Source organism: Pterocles gutturalis, unplaced genomic scaffold (assembly GCF_000699245.1).
Source record: "Pterocles gutturalis isolate BGI_N339 unplaced genomic scaffold, ASM69924v1 scaffold16755, whole genome shotgun sequence".
Lineage (NCBI taxonomy): Eukaryota > Metazoa > Chordata > Aves > Pterocliformes > Pteroclidae > Pterocles > Pterocles gutturalis.
This window is the reverse complement of record NW_010138630.1, coordinates 11,185-26,312: the sequence shown is the minus strand read 5'-3', so window position 1 is coordinate 26,312 and position 15,128 is coordinate 11,185. Positions and strand designations below refer to the sequence as shown.

Sequence of the window (15,128 nt, the reverse complement as noted above, 5' to 3'; positions counted from 1 at the left end):
GATTCTATAAAGTACTGCTCAGAGTAAACTGGGTTGTTATGTGTCACCCTGAGCAGGTAAAACCTACCCAGGAGCCTGGCCCCATAATCAGGTGTGGTGTTAGCAGAGCCCGTCCAAGAACTGCTAAAATGCACCTTGCTGAAGGGTGTGTGATGGCTGGGGAGGGGGAGGCTGCCCAGGTTTTTCGGGTGAGAGCCGGGGCTTCTTGCTTCTCCTGGCCCCCAACTCCTGTGCTGGGGGGAGCCCCATTGGCATGGCTGGGGGTCTGCTGGCTATCTAAAGATCCTGTTATTACAGTGAAATGTAGAGCTACTCCTGCTGGTCTTGGTGGGGGCTGTTTAACACCCAAGGACTGAAACTATTCCCAGGGCTCAGCCTCTTTGGGCCCCTTGGCTGTAGTTTAGTCCTACATTGGGTCTTGCTGGGGGGCTTTGCCACCATCGGGGCATTGCTGGGGGTGCTGAGCCTCATAGGACACGGTTTATGGGGCTGTGCCTGGGCCCAAATCTGTATCCCCCCACCTCCACCCCATGTGCATGACCAGTTCGGAGGAAGCCCACTCCTGTTTAACCCATTTCCCAGTGGGCTGGTGCAGATACCCCGTAACAAGAGCAAGGCCAGCGCTATGCCACCAGTAGCGCAAGTCTCCAGGTGACCAAGACCCAATTGCAGGAGGCAAGAATATGTGTTAAAATTTCAATCAGCTTTATTTAAGCTCAATTACAGCTTGAAAGAGAAGCAGCCCAGTGGTGCAAAGCCGGGCATTAGTTAAATAAGCACAAATGATCCCTGATGAAAGGGTGGTGACACTGCTGAAAGAAGACAATGCAAACACGACTAAGGCCCTACATAAACCCAGGGAAAGCTCAGAGCACTAAAGAATGCACTTTGGGAAAGGTGATCCTGTTTCGAGGAGAGGGATTATGGGGAGCTCTCTGGCTCCTCACCCCCTGTGTGCACCACATGGGTCTTGGGGCAAAGTGCTGTGAACTCAGGTTGTGCAGGCACCAAGCAGTTTCCCAAAGCTGTTCTGAGACATTCCCCAAGCCACCTGGCACAGCACAAGCTCTGTCTTGCAGGATTAAGGTGGTAGAGCCAGGCTTCACACAAACACTGGGTTTTCTGGATTGGGACACGGCAGCCTGACCCTGGGTGTGGGGCTACAGGAGTGTGCGGGTGGCAGAGGGATGCCCTGGGCTCAGGGGGTCACACTAGGGCTGTGTGGGGCAATGCTGGGATGGAAACGCTTTACTGGTGCACCATGTGCTGGTCTTAGCTCTGCAGGTCTCAGCATCCATGCTCTCAACCATGGATGGCGGTGGGTGGGAGCCCAGGACTGTGACCACCAGAAGCATTGCTGCACAGGTGCTGGGGTTGAACACACATCTCCAATGACGACTGCAGCCCGGGGGGTGAAATGGCATGGGGTAGGATCAGAAATTCTCATAGTGATGTGCAAAGTAGGTCTGGTCCTTCCTGTTCAGCTGCCGACAAGCCTTTTCCACGCTCTTCGTCATCCCAGGTGGGCCACAGCTGAACACCCCGATCTTCTGCACCTGGGGAAGGAGGGAGCCAAAGGGGTCAAACCCAGGAGCACCAGCTCTCCTCCCAACCCTGTCCCCCTTGACCCCTTGTCCTCTGTCAGCTTTGGGCATGGATGCCAGTCGAGCAGACTGTCCCAGCCTGAGGAGGCTTTTGAGGAGTTTGTCACCTCCTCATGGAGCTGCTGGGGACATGGAGGAATGATGGGCTCCCCCCCAGGGTCTCTGCCAGCTCTGGGCAGTGGCTGCAGCGGGGGGGTGTTTGGCTGGCATGGGGCATTGCTGGGGTTCATGCCCCTTCTGCCCTGCCCTTGGTGCGGATGCCGCCAAGGTCTCTAGGGCATTGGGGACAGGCTGGGACCAGTCCTCTCCTCCTCCTGTCCCCAGCTGGGCACTGACCTCGGGGTGCACCTCCTGCAGCGAGTTGAAGAAGGGTACGAAGGGAGGGCGCCCAAAGTGGGTGATGGAGCGCAGCCCTGTGAACAGGCTCTTGTTCAGCACCTTCTGGAAGTGCCGCTCGCAGATGTACTGGAAGAGAGATCAATGCACGTCAGATGGCCCAGCGTGCCCCAGCGTGGCACGGCAGCCTCCCCAGCGGGTGGCCAGGCTCACCAGCATGGTGGTGCGCAGATCGAACTTCTCGGCCAGCTGCGTGATGTAGATGTGCACGGAGACCAGGTCGTTCCTGTCTGCCTCCTCCACCTCGCGGATGATGTCTGCCAGCCACTCAAACTGCCGCTGTGTACGTGTCACCCAGATGAAGTAGATCTGTGGCACATGGGGATGGGGCCAACACCCTTATGAGTGTGTGTGGGGCTCCTTCCCAGACCAGTCGTGGAGGATTTTACCCCCAAAGAGGCCAGCAGCAGCAGGAGGCGTCTCAGGAGGGCTCTTGTCTTCCAGATGCTTCCTCCTACCTTCTTACACAGCAGCTTGGAGCTTATGGATGACTTGAAGACCAGGTCCTTGAGGATGGATGCGAAGGGCGTCACCCCGATGCCTCCTCCCACCAGCACCGACACCTCGAACTTGTTCCACTCCTGGTGGCCCTCCCCGAAGGGCCCATCCAGATAGAGCTGGAAGGGAACGAGCTGTCAGCAGAGCATCTCCTGCCTCTGCTTGCCCAGGTCTCAGCTGCCTTCAAGGCTGGAGAAGCACCCTGGGCTGGGCACAACCCATTGCCAAGATGCCCTTGGGCTCAGATGTCCCTGTCTCTGGAGAAGCAGCATGGGGCTCACCTTGGGCAGCTTGCCGATGAGGGCCAGGCTCTCTGGGGAGTAGATCTCCCGCAGGCGGGTGGTCCAGGGCCCCACAGCCCGGATGTGCAGGCTCAGTGTGTCCTCGTGCGGCGCCGAGGTCAGGGTGAAGGGGTGGTACTCAGTGGTGCCCAGGGCCACGCAGGCGATGCGCACCCACTGCCCGGACTTGTAGTCAAAGTCCTGAGGCCGCTGGAACCGGAGGTGGGTGACATCTGGGGAGGGATGGGGATGGTGACTTCGTTAAGGTGGAGACACTGAGTGGTGGGGGTTCCTCCATCACTGCAGCCCCCAGTGCTCTTGCAAAGAGCCTGGGCTGAGCTGGTGCCATATGGTCCAGGACGATGGGGTACCTGAGGGCAGGAGCTCAGCTTTCACCACGCTGATCTCCACCTTCTTCCTGCTCAGGCTGAGCAGCTTGTCCGCACTGTAGATGAGAGCCGGGATGATGAAGTAGATGTGGAAGCGGGGCTGCTGGATCAGTGCGTAGCTGCCGTGGATGATGACCTGGGCAGGGAGCAATCCCCCTCAGCATGGCAAGCCATCACCCCATGGCTGATTTGGTGGCAGCTCAGCAGCAGCAGGGAGCCAGGTATGGGGTTCACCAGCTCCCTTGGGACCTCCCCAGCTATTTCACCTCATCACCTGGACTGACCTGTGAGCTTGCAGTGTGTCAGCACCACCCCTCCCTCCCAGCCCAAATGGTTTACCAGGATGTAAAGCAGCACATAGAGGTGGTGGGAGATCCAGAAGCCCTGGAAGCTGATGCGTCGGAAGTGATGGGTGGCAAACACGTACATCATGGCCAGGATCACAAGCAGCAGCACTCCCGTCATGCCTGTGAGAGAAAGGGGTTGGGCATCTCCCTTATGAGGAAAGGCTGATGGGTGGCAAACACGTACATCATGGCCAGGATCACAAGCAGCAGCACTCCCGTCATGCCTGTGAGAGAAAGGGGTTGGGAGGTCCAGGGAGGGGTCAGGGCACTCCCACAGGGGCTCTGCCTGGGCTGGGCAGAGGGCTGCCTGTCCTGGGCACAGGCATGCAGGTCTGCCTGCTAGGTGGTCTCACCTGGGATAGTCTGGAAGAACCACCAGTAATACTTCTGTGGGAGCTGTGACCTGGAGAGGGACAAGAGATTGCACCATGGAGTGGCCAGAGCAAACTCCTGGTTTCTACTTTCACTCCTGTCCATGCCCAGGACACTCTGGCTGGTCTGCGCTTTCAGTTTCACCTACCCATCATCTGTAAAGACACTGGAGAAGAGGCAGGACAACACGCTGAGAGGTGTGACTGAGAAGATGTAGACGTTCACTATGTGACCTGCAGTGTGGAGCACTGTAAGAGACAGAAACCGGGAGAGAAAATGTTATGGTTCTGACCCTGGCCAGCAGCAAAACACCCCAACAACCGCTCACTCACACTCCCCTCTCCTGGAGATGGGGAAGAGAAGTAAAGGGATAAAGGGAAAAGAGACTTGTGGGTTGGAATAAGAACAATTTAATAACTACAATAAAATTGAAAAAAAAGAGATAATATACACAAATATACAAATGAGTGATACACAGTAATACTGCTCACCACCCAGTGACCAAGGCTCAGCCCGTTCCTGGCTAATGATCCCAGGGCAGGAAGAGTTCTGAAACTGCAATCCCAGAGATAAGAGCCCAAGTGTCTGAGAGACTGAGAGCTGACCAAGAGCATGAGATGACCCAGAGCTAAATGACCCAGAAAGAGATGACCCAGAGCTAAATGACCCAGAGAGAGAGAGATCACTTCAGATAGATCCTCATCTATCTACTGGCCATGCCATGCATGGTATGGAGCAGACCATCGGCCAGTTTGGGTCTCAGTCCTAAACCTGAGATCGAATCCTGGGCTGGTCACTGGGGCTGTGCTCCCTCCCAGCTCCTCCTGCCCCTGCAGACACGGGCACAGCAGAGAAGCTGGAAAGTCCTTGAGTGTCCTGGCAGCAGCTCTGCCCATCAGTGTGTGATCAGCTTCTCCTCAGCACAAACCCAAACACAGCCCCACACCAGCTGCTGGGAAGAAAGTGAACTCTGTCCCAGCTGAAACCAGCATCACTGTCGCTGTGGATGGAGATGCTGCAGACTGCTGATGTGCCCAGGGACCTGCCAATTCCTCCTCTCTCTAGTACAAAGCATCTATGTCTCTGCAGACTCCATACAGGTCTTCAAGCTTCTGCCTGGTCCTCCTGTGCCGTGAGGGACTGGTCCTCCTGCTTTAGCTGTGGTTCATGGGCAGTGCATCCCCAGCAGCCCACCTACCTGAGAAAATCAAGGCTGCCATGGCAATCCAGCGGTGGAAGTCCACAGCAGCATCGAAGGGGATGTAGTGATTGAGGAAGGTCTCCCGCAGGACGGTGATGAGGTTGCGGCACATGGTAAGCAGGATGTAGGAGTACATGAAGGAGATGCAGGCAGCTGATCCCCGAGAGATAATGATCCCCACAAAGGTGGTCTGTGCAATTCCAGTGCTGGGGGATGCGAAGGCATAGTCTGGGGAGAGAGAGTAGAGGGGTGTCAAAGTAACCGGCACTGAGGGCCCTGACCCTTCCTGTGACAAGAGGACAGCCACCTGCATGGCTCCACCAAGAAAAAGTCACCAGGCTGTGAGCTGGGGCTGTGTGGGAACAGGGACACAATTCTTGGTGTCAGACTTCCCCAGAGCTGCTGGGTGACAGGGTCTCCTTGGAGGTCCAGGAAGGAGACTGTCGTCTGCTGGGCACTGTGAAACTGCACTTTGGTACTGCGTCCTCAGGTGGGTACCCCAGCATGAGAGGCATCAGCAAACTGGAGTGAATCCATGGGAGGCCACCAGGATGGTTTGGAACTGGAGGATGTCACATAGGGAAAAGGCTGAGGGAAATGGGCTTGTTTGGGCTGGAGGAGATGGGTCAGGAAGACCTTGGGACTGTCTGCAGCCACTTCATGGGTGTTACACAGGGGAGAGAGCCAAACTCTCTCAGAGGTGCACAGTGAAAGAACAAGAGGCAACAGCTCAGACTTCACTGGGAAATTAAGGTTTGATGTAAAGTTTGATATAAAGTAAAAATTTTTCACTGTGAGAATGGTCAAAAACTAGCACGGGCCCGATGAGGTGGTGGGATCTCCAACCTCGGGGCTCTTCAGACCTTCTCTAGACAAGGCCTCCAGCAGCCTGATTCAGCTTTGAAATCAGCCTTGCTCTGTGCACGGCATTGGACCAGACCCCTCCAGAGGTTCCAACCTCAGAAATCCTTTGGTTATTCCAGGGGACAACCAGCACTGTTGCCCACAGCTGTGCTGGGACCTTTCACACCCCAGCATGCTCCATGCACCAGCAGCTTTGAGGAGCCAAGCCCATGCACCCCTCCACCTCTGGGGCAGCAGGGCTGGGTGGCCACTCACAGTAGGCTCTCTCCACGAACACGCCAGCGGTGACAGCAGAGAAGAGGACCACACAGACGATATGGCGCCGGTAATTCTCAACGAAGCGCTTGAACTCCTGGATCTTTTGCTGAACTTTGTTGCGCTCGTACTTCTTCCGTTGTGCTTCAGTGTACAAGTGCAGCTGGTACTGATTCACCCTGGCAAATGCAGGAGGGCTGGTGTCATTTCAAGGTTTAGTTGGCCATGCTGCCCAGATTTGGGTCTTCCTCCCTGTACAGCACTGCGACCACCTCTGCACACTGGTGACAAGCAGTGACCTGCAGAGCGTGGTGTCAGCAGGTCATCTCAGGCCATCCTGCAGACTGCACGCTTTTGAAATTTGATAACAAATGTGTAGACACTGACTCATAAATGAAACTGTAGATAAGAACTGTAAAAGATAATTTTCATAGTAATATTCAGCCCTCCAAACTGATCCCAGGATAGAGGAAGGTCCTTGAAGCTATCAAGAAAATCAGGTTCAGAGTAACAACCACTTAACTGCTTCCTTTTAGAAATATTTACTGCTGCCACAGAGAGGACCAGTCTCTCCTGCAGCTCCTTCAGACAGCCCATGGGTGAACCACCAATGACTCAAGGGGCAGAGGAGCGCAGGCAGGACCTGCCAGGCAAAACCCCTCTCTGCAGGCAAGGCATACGCTCTAAAAACCACTATCCTGGGCTCTGGAGTTGGCCACTTCATTTTTTTTTTTTTTTTGACAGAGGCACATCAGCCAGACCCAGCTACAGGACCATCCCCACCATCTGGGGCATCTCCTGCAGGGGTGGTCTCTCATCTCTCCCTACGTTGCACCACTGTCACAAGGGCATTGGCTCTCTGCAGCGGTGTCGTTTGACCAGAGGGCTACCTGGTCTGACATGGAGACATGAGAAACAGTGAGCAGGCTGAACCTGAACCCAAGGAGTGCACCCTGTGAGGAGGGGGCGTACTCACTTTCTGCCTGGTCTCTTCCTCAACTCTTGCCCTTCACGCTCCACATAGTGGCTCATGGTGTCCAGGTTTGGGTCTTTCTCCTCCTCTGAGATGGTTCTGTTGGAAAGAGAGCTATGTCTAATGCAAAGCCGTACTTGCAGGAAGGGCTTGCCAAAATTGTCCCCATTCCCCCACTTCCCATCTCAGGCTCAGCTGAGAAGACATCCTGCTCTTCCTGCAAGCCTGCCTATGTTAACTTTTAACCGCGTGGTACATGGGCTGGATTCACTCCAAGATAACCTGCCCATCTGAAAAGCAAGGCAGAACTCCCGTCCCCACATCGTGGATGCAATGGGGGCTCTTCAGGAGGCAGTTACTCCCCTGTCCGTGCCCAGGTGCCAGAGGAGGAGGGCAGCAGCCCCACCACAACATCCAGCGTGCTTGTGAGGCATGTCCCAGTGCAGTCATCCCCCCTCCCCAGCACTGGGCATGCAAAGTCCCAGTGGGAACATTTGTTGGAGAGGCTGAGGTGAAGGGCGAATGTTCATCAGGGCAGAAAGAGAAGAAGAAGAAATAGCAGCAGCAGCAAGACTAGGGAGCAGAGCTTACCCTTTCGGCTCTTTCTTTTTTATGAAGGAGACGCGGTTGTGCAGGTTTTGCTTGAGCACCTCAGGAATACCTTTGAGAAGACAAAAGGACAAATATCTGTTCAGTGAGATGCAGTGGACAAGGTTCAGGCATCTCCCTTGGGCAGGGGTGAGGTGCAGAGAGGCTCTGAGCTGACCCGAACACGTCGCACGCAGAGCAACAGCAGATGGCCCATTAGTGCCCCGTGGAGACTTGGTTGGAGAGATTGATGGGAGAAGGTTTGGGAGCTCTGCTTTGGATGCTGCCCATCGCCCCCAGCCCTGGAGGGCCTGCCCACTGACCTTTGATGCAGAGCTGGGTGAGACGGAGTTCGCTGTCATGGTCACGCAGCATGTAGTGGAAATCCTCCCACGTCAGCTCATCCCTGTCCTGAAACCCTGAGGCCCAAAACATGGACTCGGTCACCTGCTCTGCCTGGTCCCTTGACAGGCAGTTGTTGGAGATCTCGATGAAGGACCTGGAGCAAGGAGGGGAGATGGGAACTTCAGAGGACCACAGCTTGAGTCCTTCAAACAACACAGGGCAGAGCCCCGGACCATTTGCACAAGAGAAAAGGGCTCTTGGTTGCGAGCGTTGAGCCCATGGGCTCTCACATAACACTCTTGGGGAGTGAACCGCAGGAACTGTGAGCTGGTTTTGAAGACATCAGTGTTTACAGACATTGTGAAAACATCTAGAGAGATGAAGAGAAGTACCTGAGCATCCTCAGAAACTCCTCCTTGGAGAGGAACCCATTCTCATCAATGTCATACATTCTGAACATCACCTTGGACTTCTCCTCTGGGGACCCTGGTGGGGAGGGAGAGAGGCAAAGTAAGAACAAGTTCCTATTTTAATTGGTAAAAGTGCTTTCAAACATTGTCTTTGAGAGTCTGGACCCGCAGCAGTGAAGTCTCACCCAGCTCTGAAAAGACTGAAAACACACTGCTGAGCTGATGGCAGCTTGAATAACAACTGAATGTGAATAGTGTGCCACCCTTCAGCTTGACTTTCTCAAGTGGAAGGTGAAAAATTGGGTAGATACACATTCTTTCTTATGCCTTATTTTGCAAACTCAAAATGAGCTTTTTGCACAGCAGTGATTTTTCTGGGAGCTGCTTTGATTGAACCTGGCATTCACCACCTCCGTCTATGAATCTACCTTTCCAGTAGTCGTTTAGGGAGGGTCAGATACGGTATCAGATACAGTTGTTATTATCTGTCAAGGACAGGATGCATGGTCTGTTCAGGAGATGGGGCAGACTTGTGTGTGGTGACAGATCAGCAAGTCACTGATCTGAGATTGCTCCCCTCATGGACAGTCTTACAGAAAACACAATTACATTGTCGCTGCCCCATCACTCAAGTTGAAGCTGTCCTAAGTGAAGGGAATTTTAATCTCTAGAAGTGTCTACAGATGGACCTACTGGATGGATCTTGTCCTTCACTCCGCTGGTGGCATTGTCAGAACCTAGAAGCAGCATTGAGGGCAACAGATGAAGACCAGCTCCAGCTCCCACCTTTCATGAAGACCACCAAGATGTCCAGGAACTCCCGGAAGGAGATGTAGCCATTGCCATCTTTGTCAGCCAGGGAGAACATGGAGTCCACAAACATTGAGTGTGCTTTGAGTCCCAGGGCTTCGGCGAACTCAGCCCTGCTCAGCTCACATGTCAGAGACTCCTTTGCCTTCTGTGAAGTTTCAAAGTTCAGCTCTCCAGCATCGGACTTGTCGATTTCAAGCACCTGCAGGTTGGGTTCCACAAAAGAAATCCCATGAGTGCTGGCAGAGCAGAAGGCTGGTGTTCACTTGCCCAACCTATTACACAAAGACTGGTGACTCTCCTGGCACAAAACTCATGGTAGATACCATGCAAAAGTCCCGTGTTTCTCCTACACAATGTGACTTTCATACTAAACACCACTGACCGTTACAGAGACCTCAGTTACATCATCCAAAAGTCTCTTTGCAACTTTAGACATTTACGTCACCACAGCAGAACTTCCTTTGTCTTCTGCAAGGGAAAATGTCCCTTGGTCCTGAAAGTGTTGGTAGCTTCCTTGTGCTTACCAGCTTTTACGGAGAGCAACAGCAGTGACATTCATTAATTAATACAGAAATACCTTCCTCCATGCATCAGAGCCTGCCACACCTCTACACACCTGAGCAAACAGGTGCCTGAAGAAAGTCTCCAGAATTTGTTTCCTCTGCTCCTGGGTGACTGCCCGTTTCATCAGGCTCTGCTCTTTCATCTCAGACATATGCAGATCCAGGCCGCTCTCCTCCAGGTAGCCTTGTAGCTTCCCAATGAAGTTGCTCCTCTCTGCCTGGTCGCTGAAAAGCAGCACCTGCAAAAGCCCCCACGGAATGGCTGTGAGCAGCAGAGGCTCAGCGGGATGTGAGCGCTGCCACTCTTCACCACGGTGGTCGCTCCTGGTGATTCTCAGGAGGCCACAACCACCCTTCAGGGATCTCACAGTGCCCAGGACTGAGGTGTGCAGGGTGTAGGTGACCCATGGCAGAGGATGGTGGAGGGCCCAGGGGAAGGTATCATGGTACTCACCAGGTCATACTCCTTGGGGCTCTTCAGGAGCAGAGCTTTGTTCCCTTTGTTGCTGGAGAGGATCACCTCCACCTTTTGATGGGCTTTCAGGCTGATGCTCCGGAGCACAGACCCTCTCCCATCCAGCACTTTGAGCACTTTGTCAGTTTGGAGCTGGATGTAGACAGGAGAGCTGTCTGTCTTGGGACCGTGCCACTCCATGGCTGATGACAAGAGAGAGCACAGGGCTCAGCTGGAAAGGCACATCTGCACCCCATTCATCCCAGCACCTCCTGCACCACGGTGCAGCCTGGAGGTGATTGCGCGACCAGACGCATGTTAAGGGAAAAATTGTGATCTCCAAACCATAGAGCTCAAGTGCAAGGACACAGGAGGAGCAGAGATCATGGAGCAGGGAGGCAGTATTTTTCCAGTGTCCAGAGCAAGGAGATACAGTCCCTGTCCTGGAGCTACTGGGGCAATTGCACTACATAGATGTCCTTCAGGTAAGGTGTGATCTGGAGAGGGTTGGAATTAGAGGGTCATAGGATGACTCAGGTTGGAAGGGACTGAGGTTGAAAGGGTCTCTCGCCCAACCTCCTGCCCAAAGTAGGACCAGCTACAGGGTCAGGCCAGTCTGCTCAAGGCTTTATCTGGTCAGGTCTGGGATAGGACCAAGACTGCACAACCTCTCTGGGCTACCTGCTCCACTGCTTGACTGTCCTCTTGGGGAAATGGTTTCTCCTTACATCCAGTCTGGATATAAGCTCCAAGCCCAACCCTGACTCGATATGTGGCCTGACTTCAGCAGCATCACCCAATGACATTGCAGGATCGACAGTGCCACTCACCCTGTATCGCCTCGCTGGTCACCTCCCTCCGCACACTGGAGCTCTGCTTCTTCTGCAGCTTCTTGAAGTCTCTCTTGCGGAGAACGGCAACAATCCAGGCAACAAACAGAGTCACTGGGGACACATGGGAGAAGAAAATATAAAATGCCACAAAACTCCTTCCCACTTTGGCAGCATCACCTGTATGACTGGGGCAGATGGGTTTATTTCTTCCCCATTACCCCCAGTTCAACACCACATGGTTTTATTCCATGCAGGGCTGCGCTATGAAAACCTTGCTCCCGCCTGATGCCCAAGGACCGCGCCACCTCAAGGACCTCAAGAGTGGCCAAGACTCAGCAGCTCCTGCTGGGAGGTGCTTGGTCCATGGGCACTCAGCCCCTTTCTCCAGGGGAAGAGGGGATGGGTAAAGAAATGGAGTAGCAAACCTAAAGGCAGACAGCAGAGGACAACAATGATGATCCCAAAGCCTGCCCCGCTGCCTTCGAAGTAGTCCAGCACGGTCATGGGTGTGCAGTTGGCCAGGTGTTGAGCCATCAGCTGCTGGGGCTGGGGGCATGGGTCCCCTGTGTGGAGGGAGACAGGCTGGAACTGTCCCGGACCTTTTCCCCATCTCACCTCCATCGTCCCCAGGAACCTCAGCATTGAGATGCCGGTGGCGTTCATTGACAAGTGACTCTGGGAGCACTGCAAAACTGGGGTGCTCATGTTCAACTCCAGATCTTAGGGCACAACCCTGGTTTTTGGGTTGAACCTTTGCCTGCCACAGCAAGCCAAGCACAGAGTTGAGCTCTCCTGATGGGATGGGCTGAGTAAGAAGCACCCTGGTCCATGGCAAATTGGGGCTCAGAGCCTCTGTTGATCCATATGCTGCAAATCCAGGGAATCCTCCTGGTGCAATTGCATGGAGTATATGCCAAGGGAATGAAAACACCTTGCAAGGGCCGGAACAAGCACCAAATAAAATGCTTGTGGTAAATGGGAAGGGTGTGGCGAGATCTTGAGAGGAAAAGGCATACTGCCATGTTTGGCCAAACCTCACCCTGAACATGGCAGCAGGACTCTTTTTGGGTCTTGGTGGGGAGAGGAAAGCTCATTTCAAGGATGGCACAGCAGGGAAGCAGGGTGAGGGATGCACATCAGCACAGGACTAGGCTGCTCCTAGCCTGCTGGGAACCCAGAACATGCTGGGACACAAACCCTGAGCTCTCCCTGGGCTGAAATCCATCTGATGTAGTTCATGCTGCATTGCAACCACATCTGCAGGAAAGCCTGGCCAGCCCTTTCAGCAGCCCTGGTTAACCAACAACCCCATCGGCAGGGTTAACCCTGGTTAACCAACAACCCCAGCAGCCAGGCAGGAGTGGATGTTGCGGTACAGCACGCAGGGCACAGTCAGGGGTTTATGCAATTAAAGGCAAAAGTAGGAAATGTTTCACAGCTATAATATGCAAAGCTCAACTCCTCTGCACACTTCATCACTTTTCAGGTCACTCCTCAGTTTAACCTGCAGGCCTGTGTGTGCTTGTATGTCAAAGGAGCTGGAGGACACATCAGTGAGGAGCATGACACAGTGTGAGGTAGGCAGAGGCCAAGTTTTAACCCCAGCAGGACCTTCCAGGGCATCAGTTGCGTTTTTGTACCCAGAGATCTTTCCAAGACTCATGCAATGGACTTCAGCCCACTTTCAACCTCAGTGCTGCCCGACTTGCTTACAAGCAACCCTTGCGTTTTGCACACATTTTGCTGGCTTAGGGGCATAGCAGGTGTCAGGCTTGAGAAACTGCCAGCCTGATGCTTTCCCTGTGCCACTGAGTCACCGGCTGTTTCACCGAGTTGGGCCTGTTTTCCTCCCTAACTCACTGGTGCCGTTTGCTCTGTGCGCCCTGCCGTTTGTACTCACCCTCACTCCAGATGAACACGTGGGGCTGAAGGTCTGTGAGGTTCGCATGGGTGACGGCAGCCAGGACATCACGGAAGGTGGTGTTACGGATCTCCCTGGTTTCCTCCACTGTGAACAGCCTGGGGAAAAAGATGTGGGGTCAAGCGGTGGCCCTGGGTGTCACTGCCTGGCAGCAGGGGGGATTAGTTCCCCACACTGTTTTAGGAACCGAGGAAGCTGGAGGATGGTTTTTCCTCCAGACCCAGTTGTTATGTCTCACTAGGGCTGGCAGAGCAGCAGGCAGCCTGCTCTGTGTGCCAGATGGGGAAGAGGCATTTACCCATTCTTGGTGTTTTCAAACCAAAATCTGTCGCCATCACGCAGGCGCACAAACTGGTCCAGGATGATGGCACTGAAGAGGGAGCCGTCAGCCTCCAGCATGCCTCCGGGGAGCAGCTCCAGCCCAGCCGTGTTGTTGCCATACAGAGCAGCGACCTTCTCCAGGACCTGGCCAGAAACCCCCACCACACACACATGAGCAGAGGGAATTCTGCCAGGACCTCAGAAGGTCTTGGCAAACCTCAGGAGGAGCAAGGAACATGCATTTCCCAGGGATCACACAGCTGTGGGCTGGGAGGATGCTCAGCCCCACGCAGCCTTGAGCTCATGGCTTGGACCTGAGCATCACTCCCAGAGCATCTCATCTCCAGGAGGCGCAGAGCACCCAGTGACACAGGAGCCTAGCACTGGGGCAGGATGTATTTGTTCATGCCATGTAATTACACGGTTACTCCAATGCAACAGCCCCGCAGGCATGAAAATGAGTTAGGCCAGGCTGTGCACTGATGTCCCTCCTCCTGTGTTGATGGAGAATCCAGTTACTGCCTGGATGGCCCCACCATTGTTTGACCCGCACACTTTCCATGGCCAGACCAGTTTCCTGTTACCTGTTGCTCCAGGTGTGGGGCAAAGTCTGACCAGTTCTGGAGAGGTTCCAACCCAAATCGTTCCCGGGCTTGGTTGTAGGTGGGCAGGCCAAGATCTCGTCCGCGCTGGAGCCAGCTGGCCACATAGTCGGTGCGGGAGTACTTCAGGGGCCCGTACCAGTAATCTGTGGGTGGATTCAAAGCTGTGGTCATGGCAAGGCAGAGCCAGAGGAGTAACCCTGACTGCTCCAGCTGCTGGGCTAGCCTCATCCCTCTGCCATGGGCCATGCTGAACGTGGAGATCATCTCCATGCCCTTACCGGGACAGTCCCAGGAACATGCTTAATGTGCCCTGCAGCTTCTTTGCACTTCCATCAACAAGGGTGAAGCTGGTCTGAGCATGTGGTTGGGTGCTGATGGCGGTGGCAATGGGACCTGTCTCCCCACTCCAGCCCCCCCACACACCCAGGAGAGAGGGTCCCCCACCAACATGCCAGCTGTAGCACAGGGGAATGCAGACCTTGGAGATCTTCCACCACAATGTTGTCCTCCCGCTCTGCAATCTGTGAGCTCATCCCCAGCAGGAGTTTGTCCACATCCTCTGCCTGCTGCAGCCCGGGGCTCTGTGGGGAGACGGGAAGAGCAGGCAATGCCTCATGGCTCTGAGGACATGGGGCAGCCCCACACCCCTGAACTGGTGCGCATATGGGTGCAGACCCTGGTCATAGGGGTACCAGGGACTTATTCCAGGCTCATTTTCTCCACGTCAGCACAGCCTTGAGGTCTGAGCCTGCTGTAGCTCAAGGCAACATCTGGGGATGTCTGGGTGGGGAGGATGTCACACCCCTTTGTTGGCTGTCATACTCTGCACCCAAATTTCTTTCACAGCCCTTTGGGATCCTCCATAACATAAAGCAAGGAATGAAGCCCCACTGGCCAGCCTGCCAGGACCCCCACACTCCCTTCCCCATACCTCTCTGCTCCAGTAGCTGTTGCAGAGCCGCACGGCTGGGAATGAGCCACCAGGACCGGGCACTTGCTGGAACTGGCACCTGGGGCCTCTGGAAGAGCAGAGAAAGGCTAGACACACAGCCCCCAGCTGGTGCTGCCCTGAGCTGGCAGGGCTTGGCTGTCCCA

General features: G+C 54.5%; 1 protein-coding gene across 1 annotated transcript in view; it reads right to left on the bottom strand.

Moving 5' to 3' along the window:
• Nucleotides 1-1,433: 1,433 nt before the first annotated feature.
• The window catches only part of LOC104468825 (dual oxidase 2-like), a 20,468-nt gene continuing 6,773 nt past the window's right edge, over nucleotides 1,434-15,128 (bottom strand). The window contains exons 9-33 of the mRNA XM_010083073.1: nucleotides 14,965-15,052; nucleotides 14,512-14,614; nucleotides 14,013-14,176; nucleotides 13,406-13,572; nucleotides 13,087-13,205; nucleotides 11,612-11,749; nucleotides 11,184-11,297; nucleotides 10,354-10,556; nucleotides 9,953-10,138; nucleotides 9,310-9,535; nucleotides 8,506-8,599; nucleotides 8,092-8,267; nucleotides 7,772-7,841; nucleotides 7,184-7,279; nucleotides 6,208-6,386; nucleotides 5,086-5,316; nucleotides 4,036-4,135; nucleotides 3,869-3,918; nucleotides 3,508-3,635; nucleotides 3,151-3,304; nucleotides 2,780-3,012; nucleotides 2,459-2,617; nucleotides 2,154-2,309; nucleotides 1,941-2,069; nucleotides 1,434-1,556 (exon numbers count right to left, since the gene is read on the bottom strand). Coding sequence (XP_010081375.1) covers nucleotides 1,434-1,556; nucleotides 1,941-2,069; nucleotides 2,154-2,309; nucleotides 2,459-2,617; nucleotides 2,780-3,012; nucleotides 3,151-3,304; nucleotides 3,508-3,635; nucleotides 3,869-3,918; nucleotides 4,036-4,135; nucleotides 5,086-5,316; nucleotides 6,208-6,386; nucleotides 7,184-7,279; nucleotides 7,772-7,841; nucleotides 8,092-8,267; nucleotides 8,506-8,599; nucleotides 9,310-9,535; nucleotides 9,953-10,138; nucleotides 10,354-10,556; nucleotides 11,184-11,297; nucleotides 11,612-11,749; nucleotides 13,087-13,205; nucleotides 13,406-13,572; nucleotides 14,013-14,176; nucleotides 14,512-14,614; nucleotides 14,965-15,052 — 3,586 coding nt within the window. The remainder of the gene's footprint in view (nucleotides 1,557-1,940; nucleotides 2,070-2,153; nucleotides 2,310-2,458; nucleotides 2,618-2,779; nucleotides 3,013-3,150; nucleotides 3,305-3,507; nucleotides 3,636-3,868; nucleotides 3,919-4,035; nucleotides 4,136-5,085; nucleotides 5,317-6,207; nucleotides 6,387-7,183; nucleotides 7,280-7,771; nucleotides 7,842-8,091; nucleotides 8,268-8,505; nucleotides 8,600-9,309; nucleotides 9,536-9,952; nucleotides 10,139-10,353; nucleotides 10,557-11,183; nucleotides 11,298-11,611; nucleotides 11,750-13,086; nucleotides 13,206-13,405; nucleotides 13,573-14,012; nucleotides 14,177-14,511; nucleotides 14,615-14,964; nucleotides 15,053-15,128) is intronic.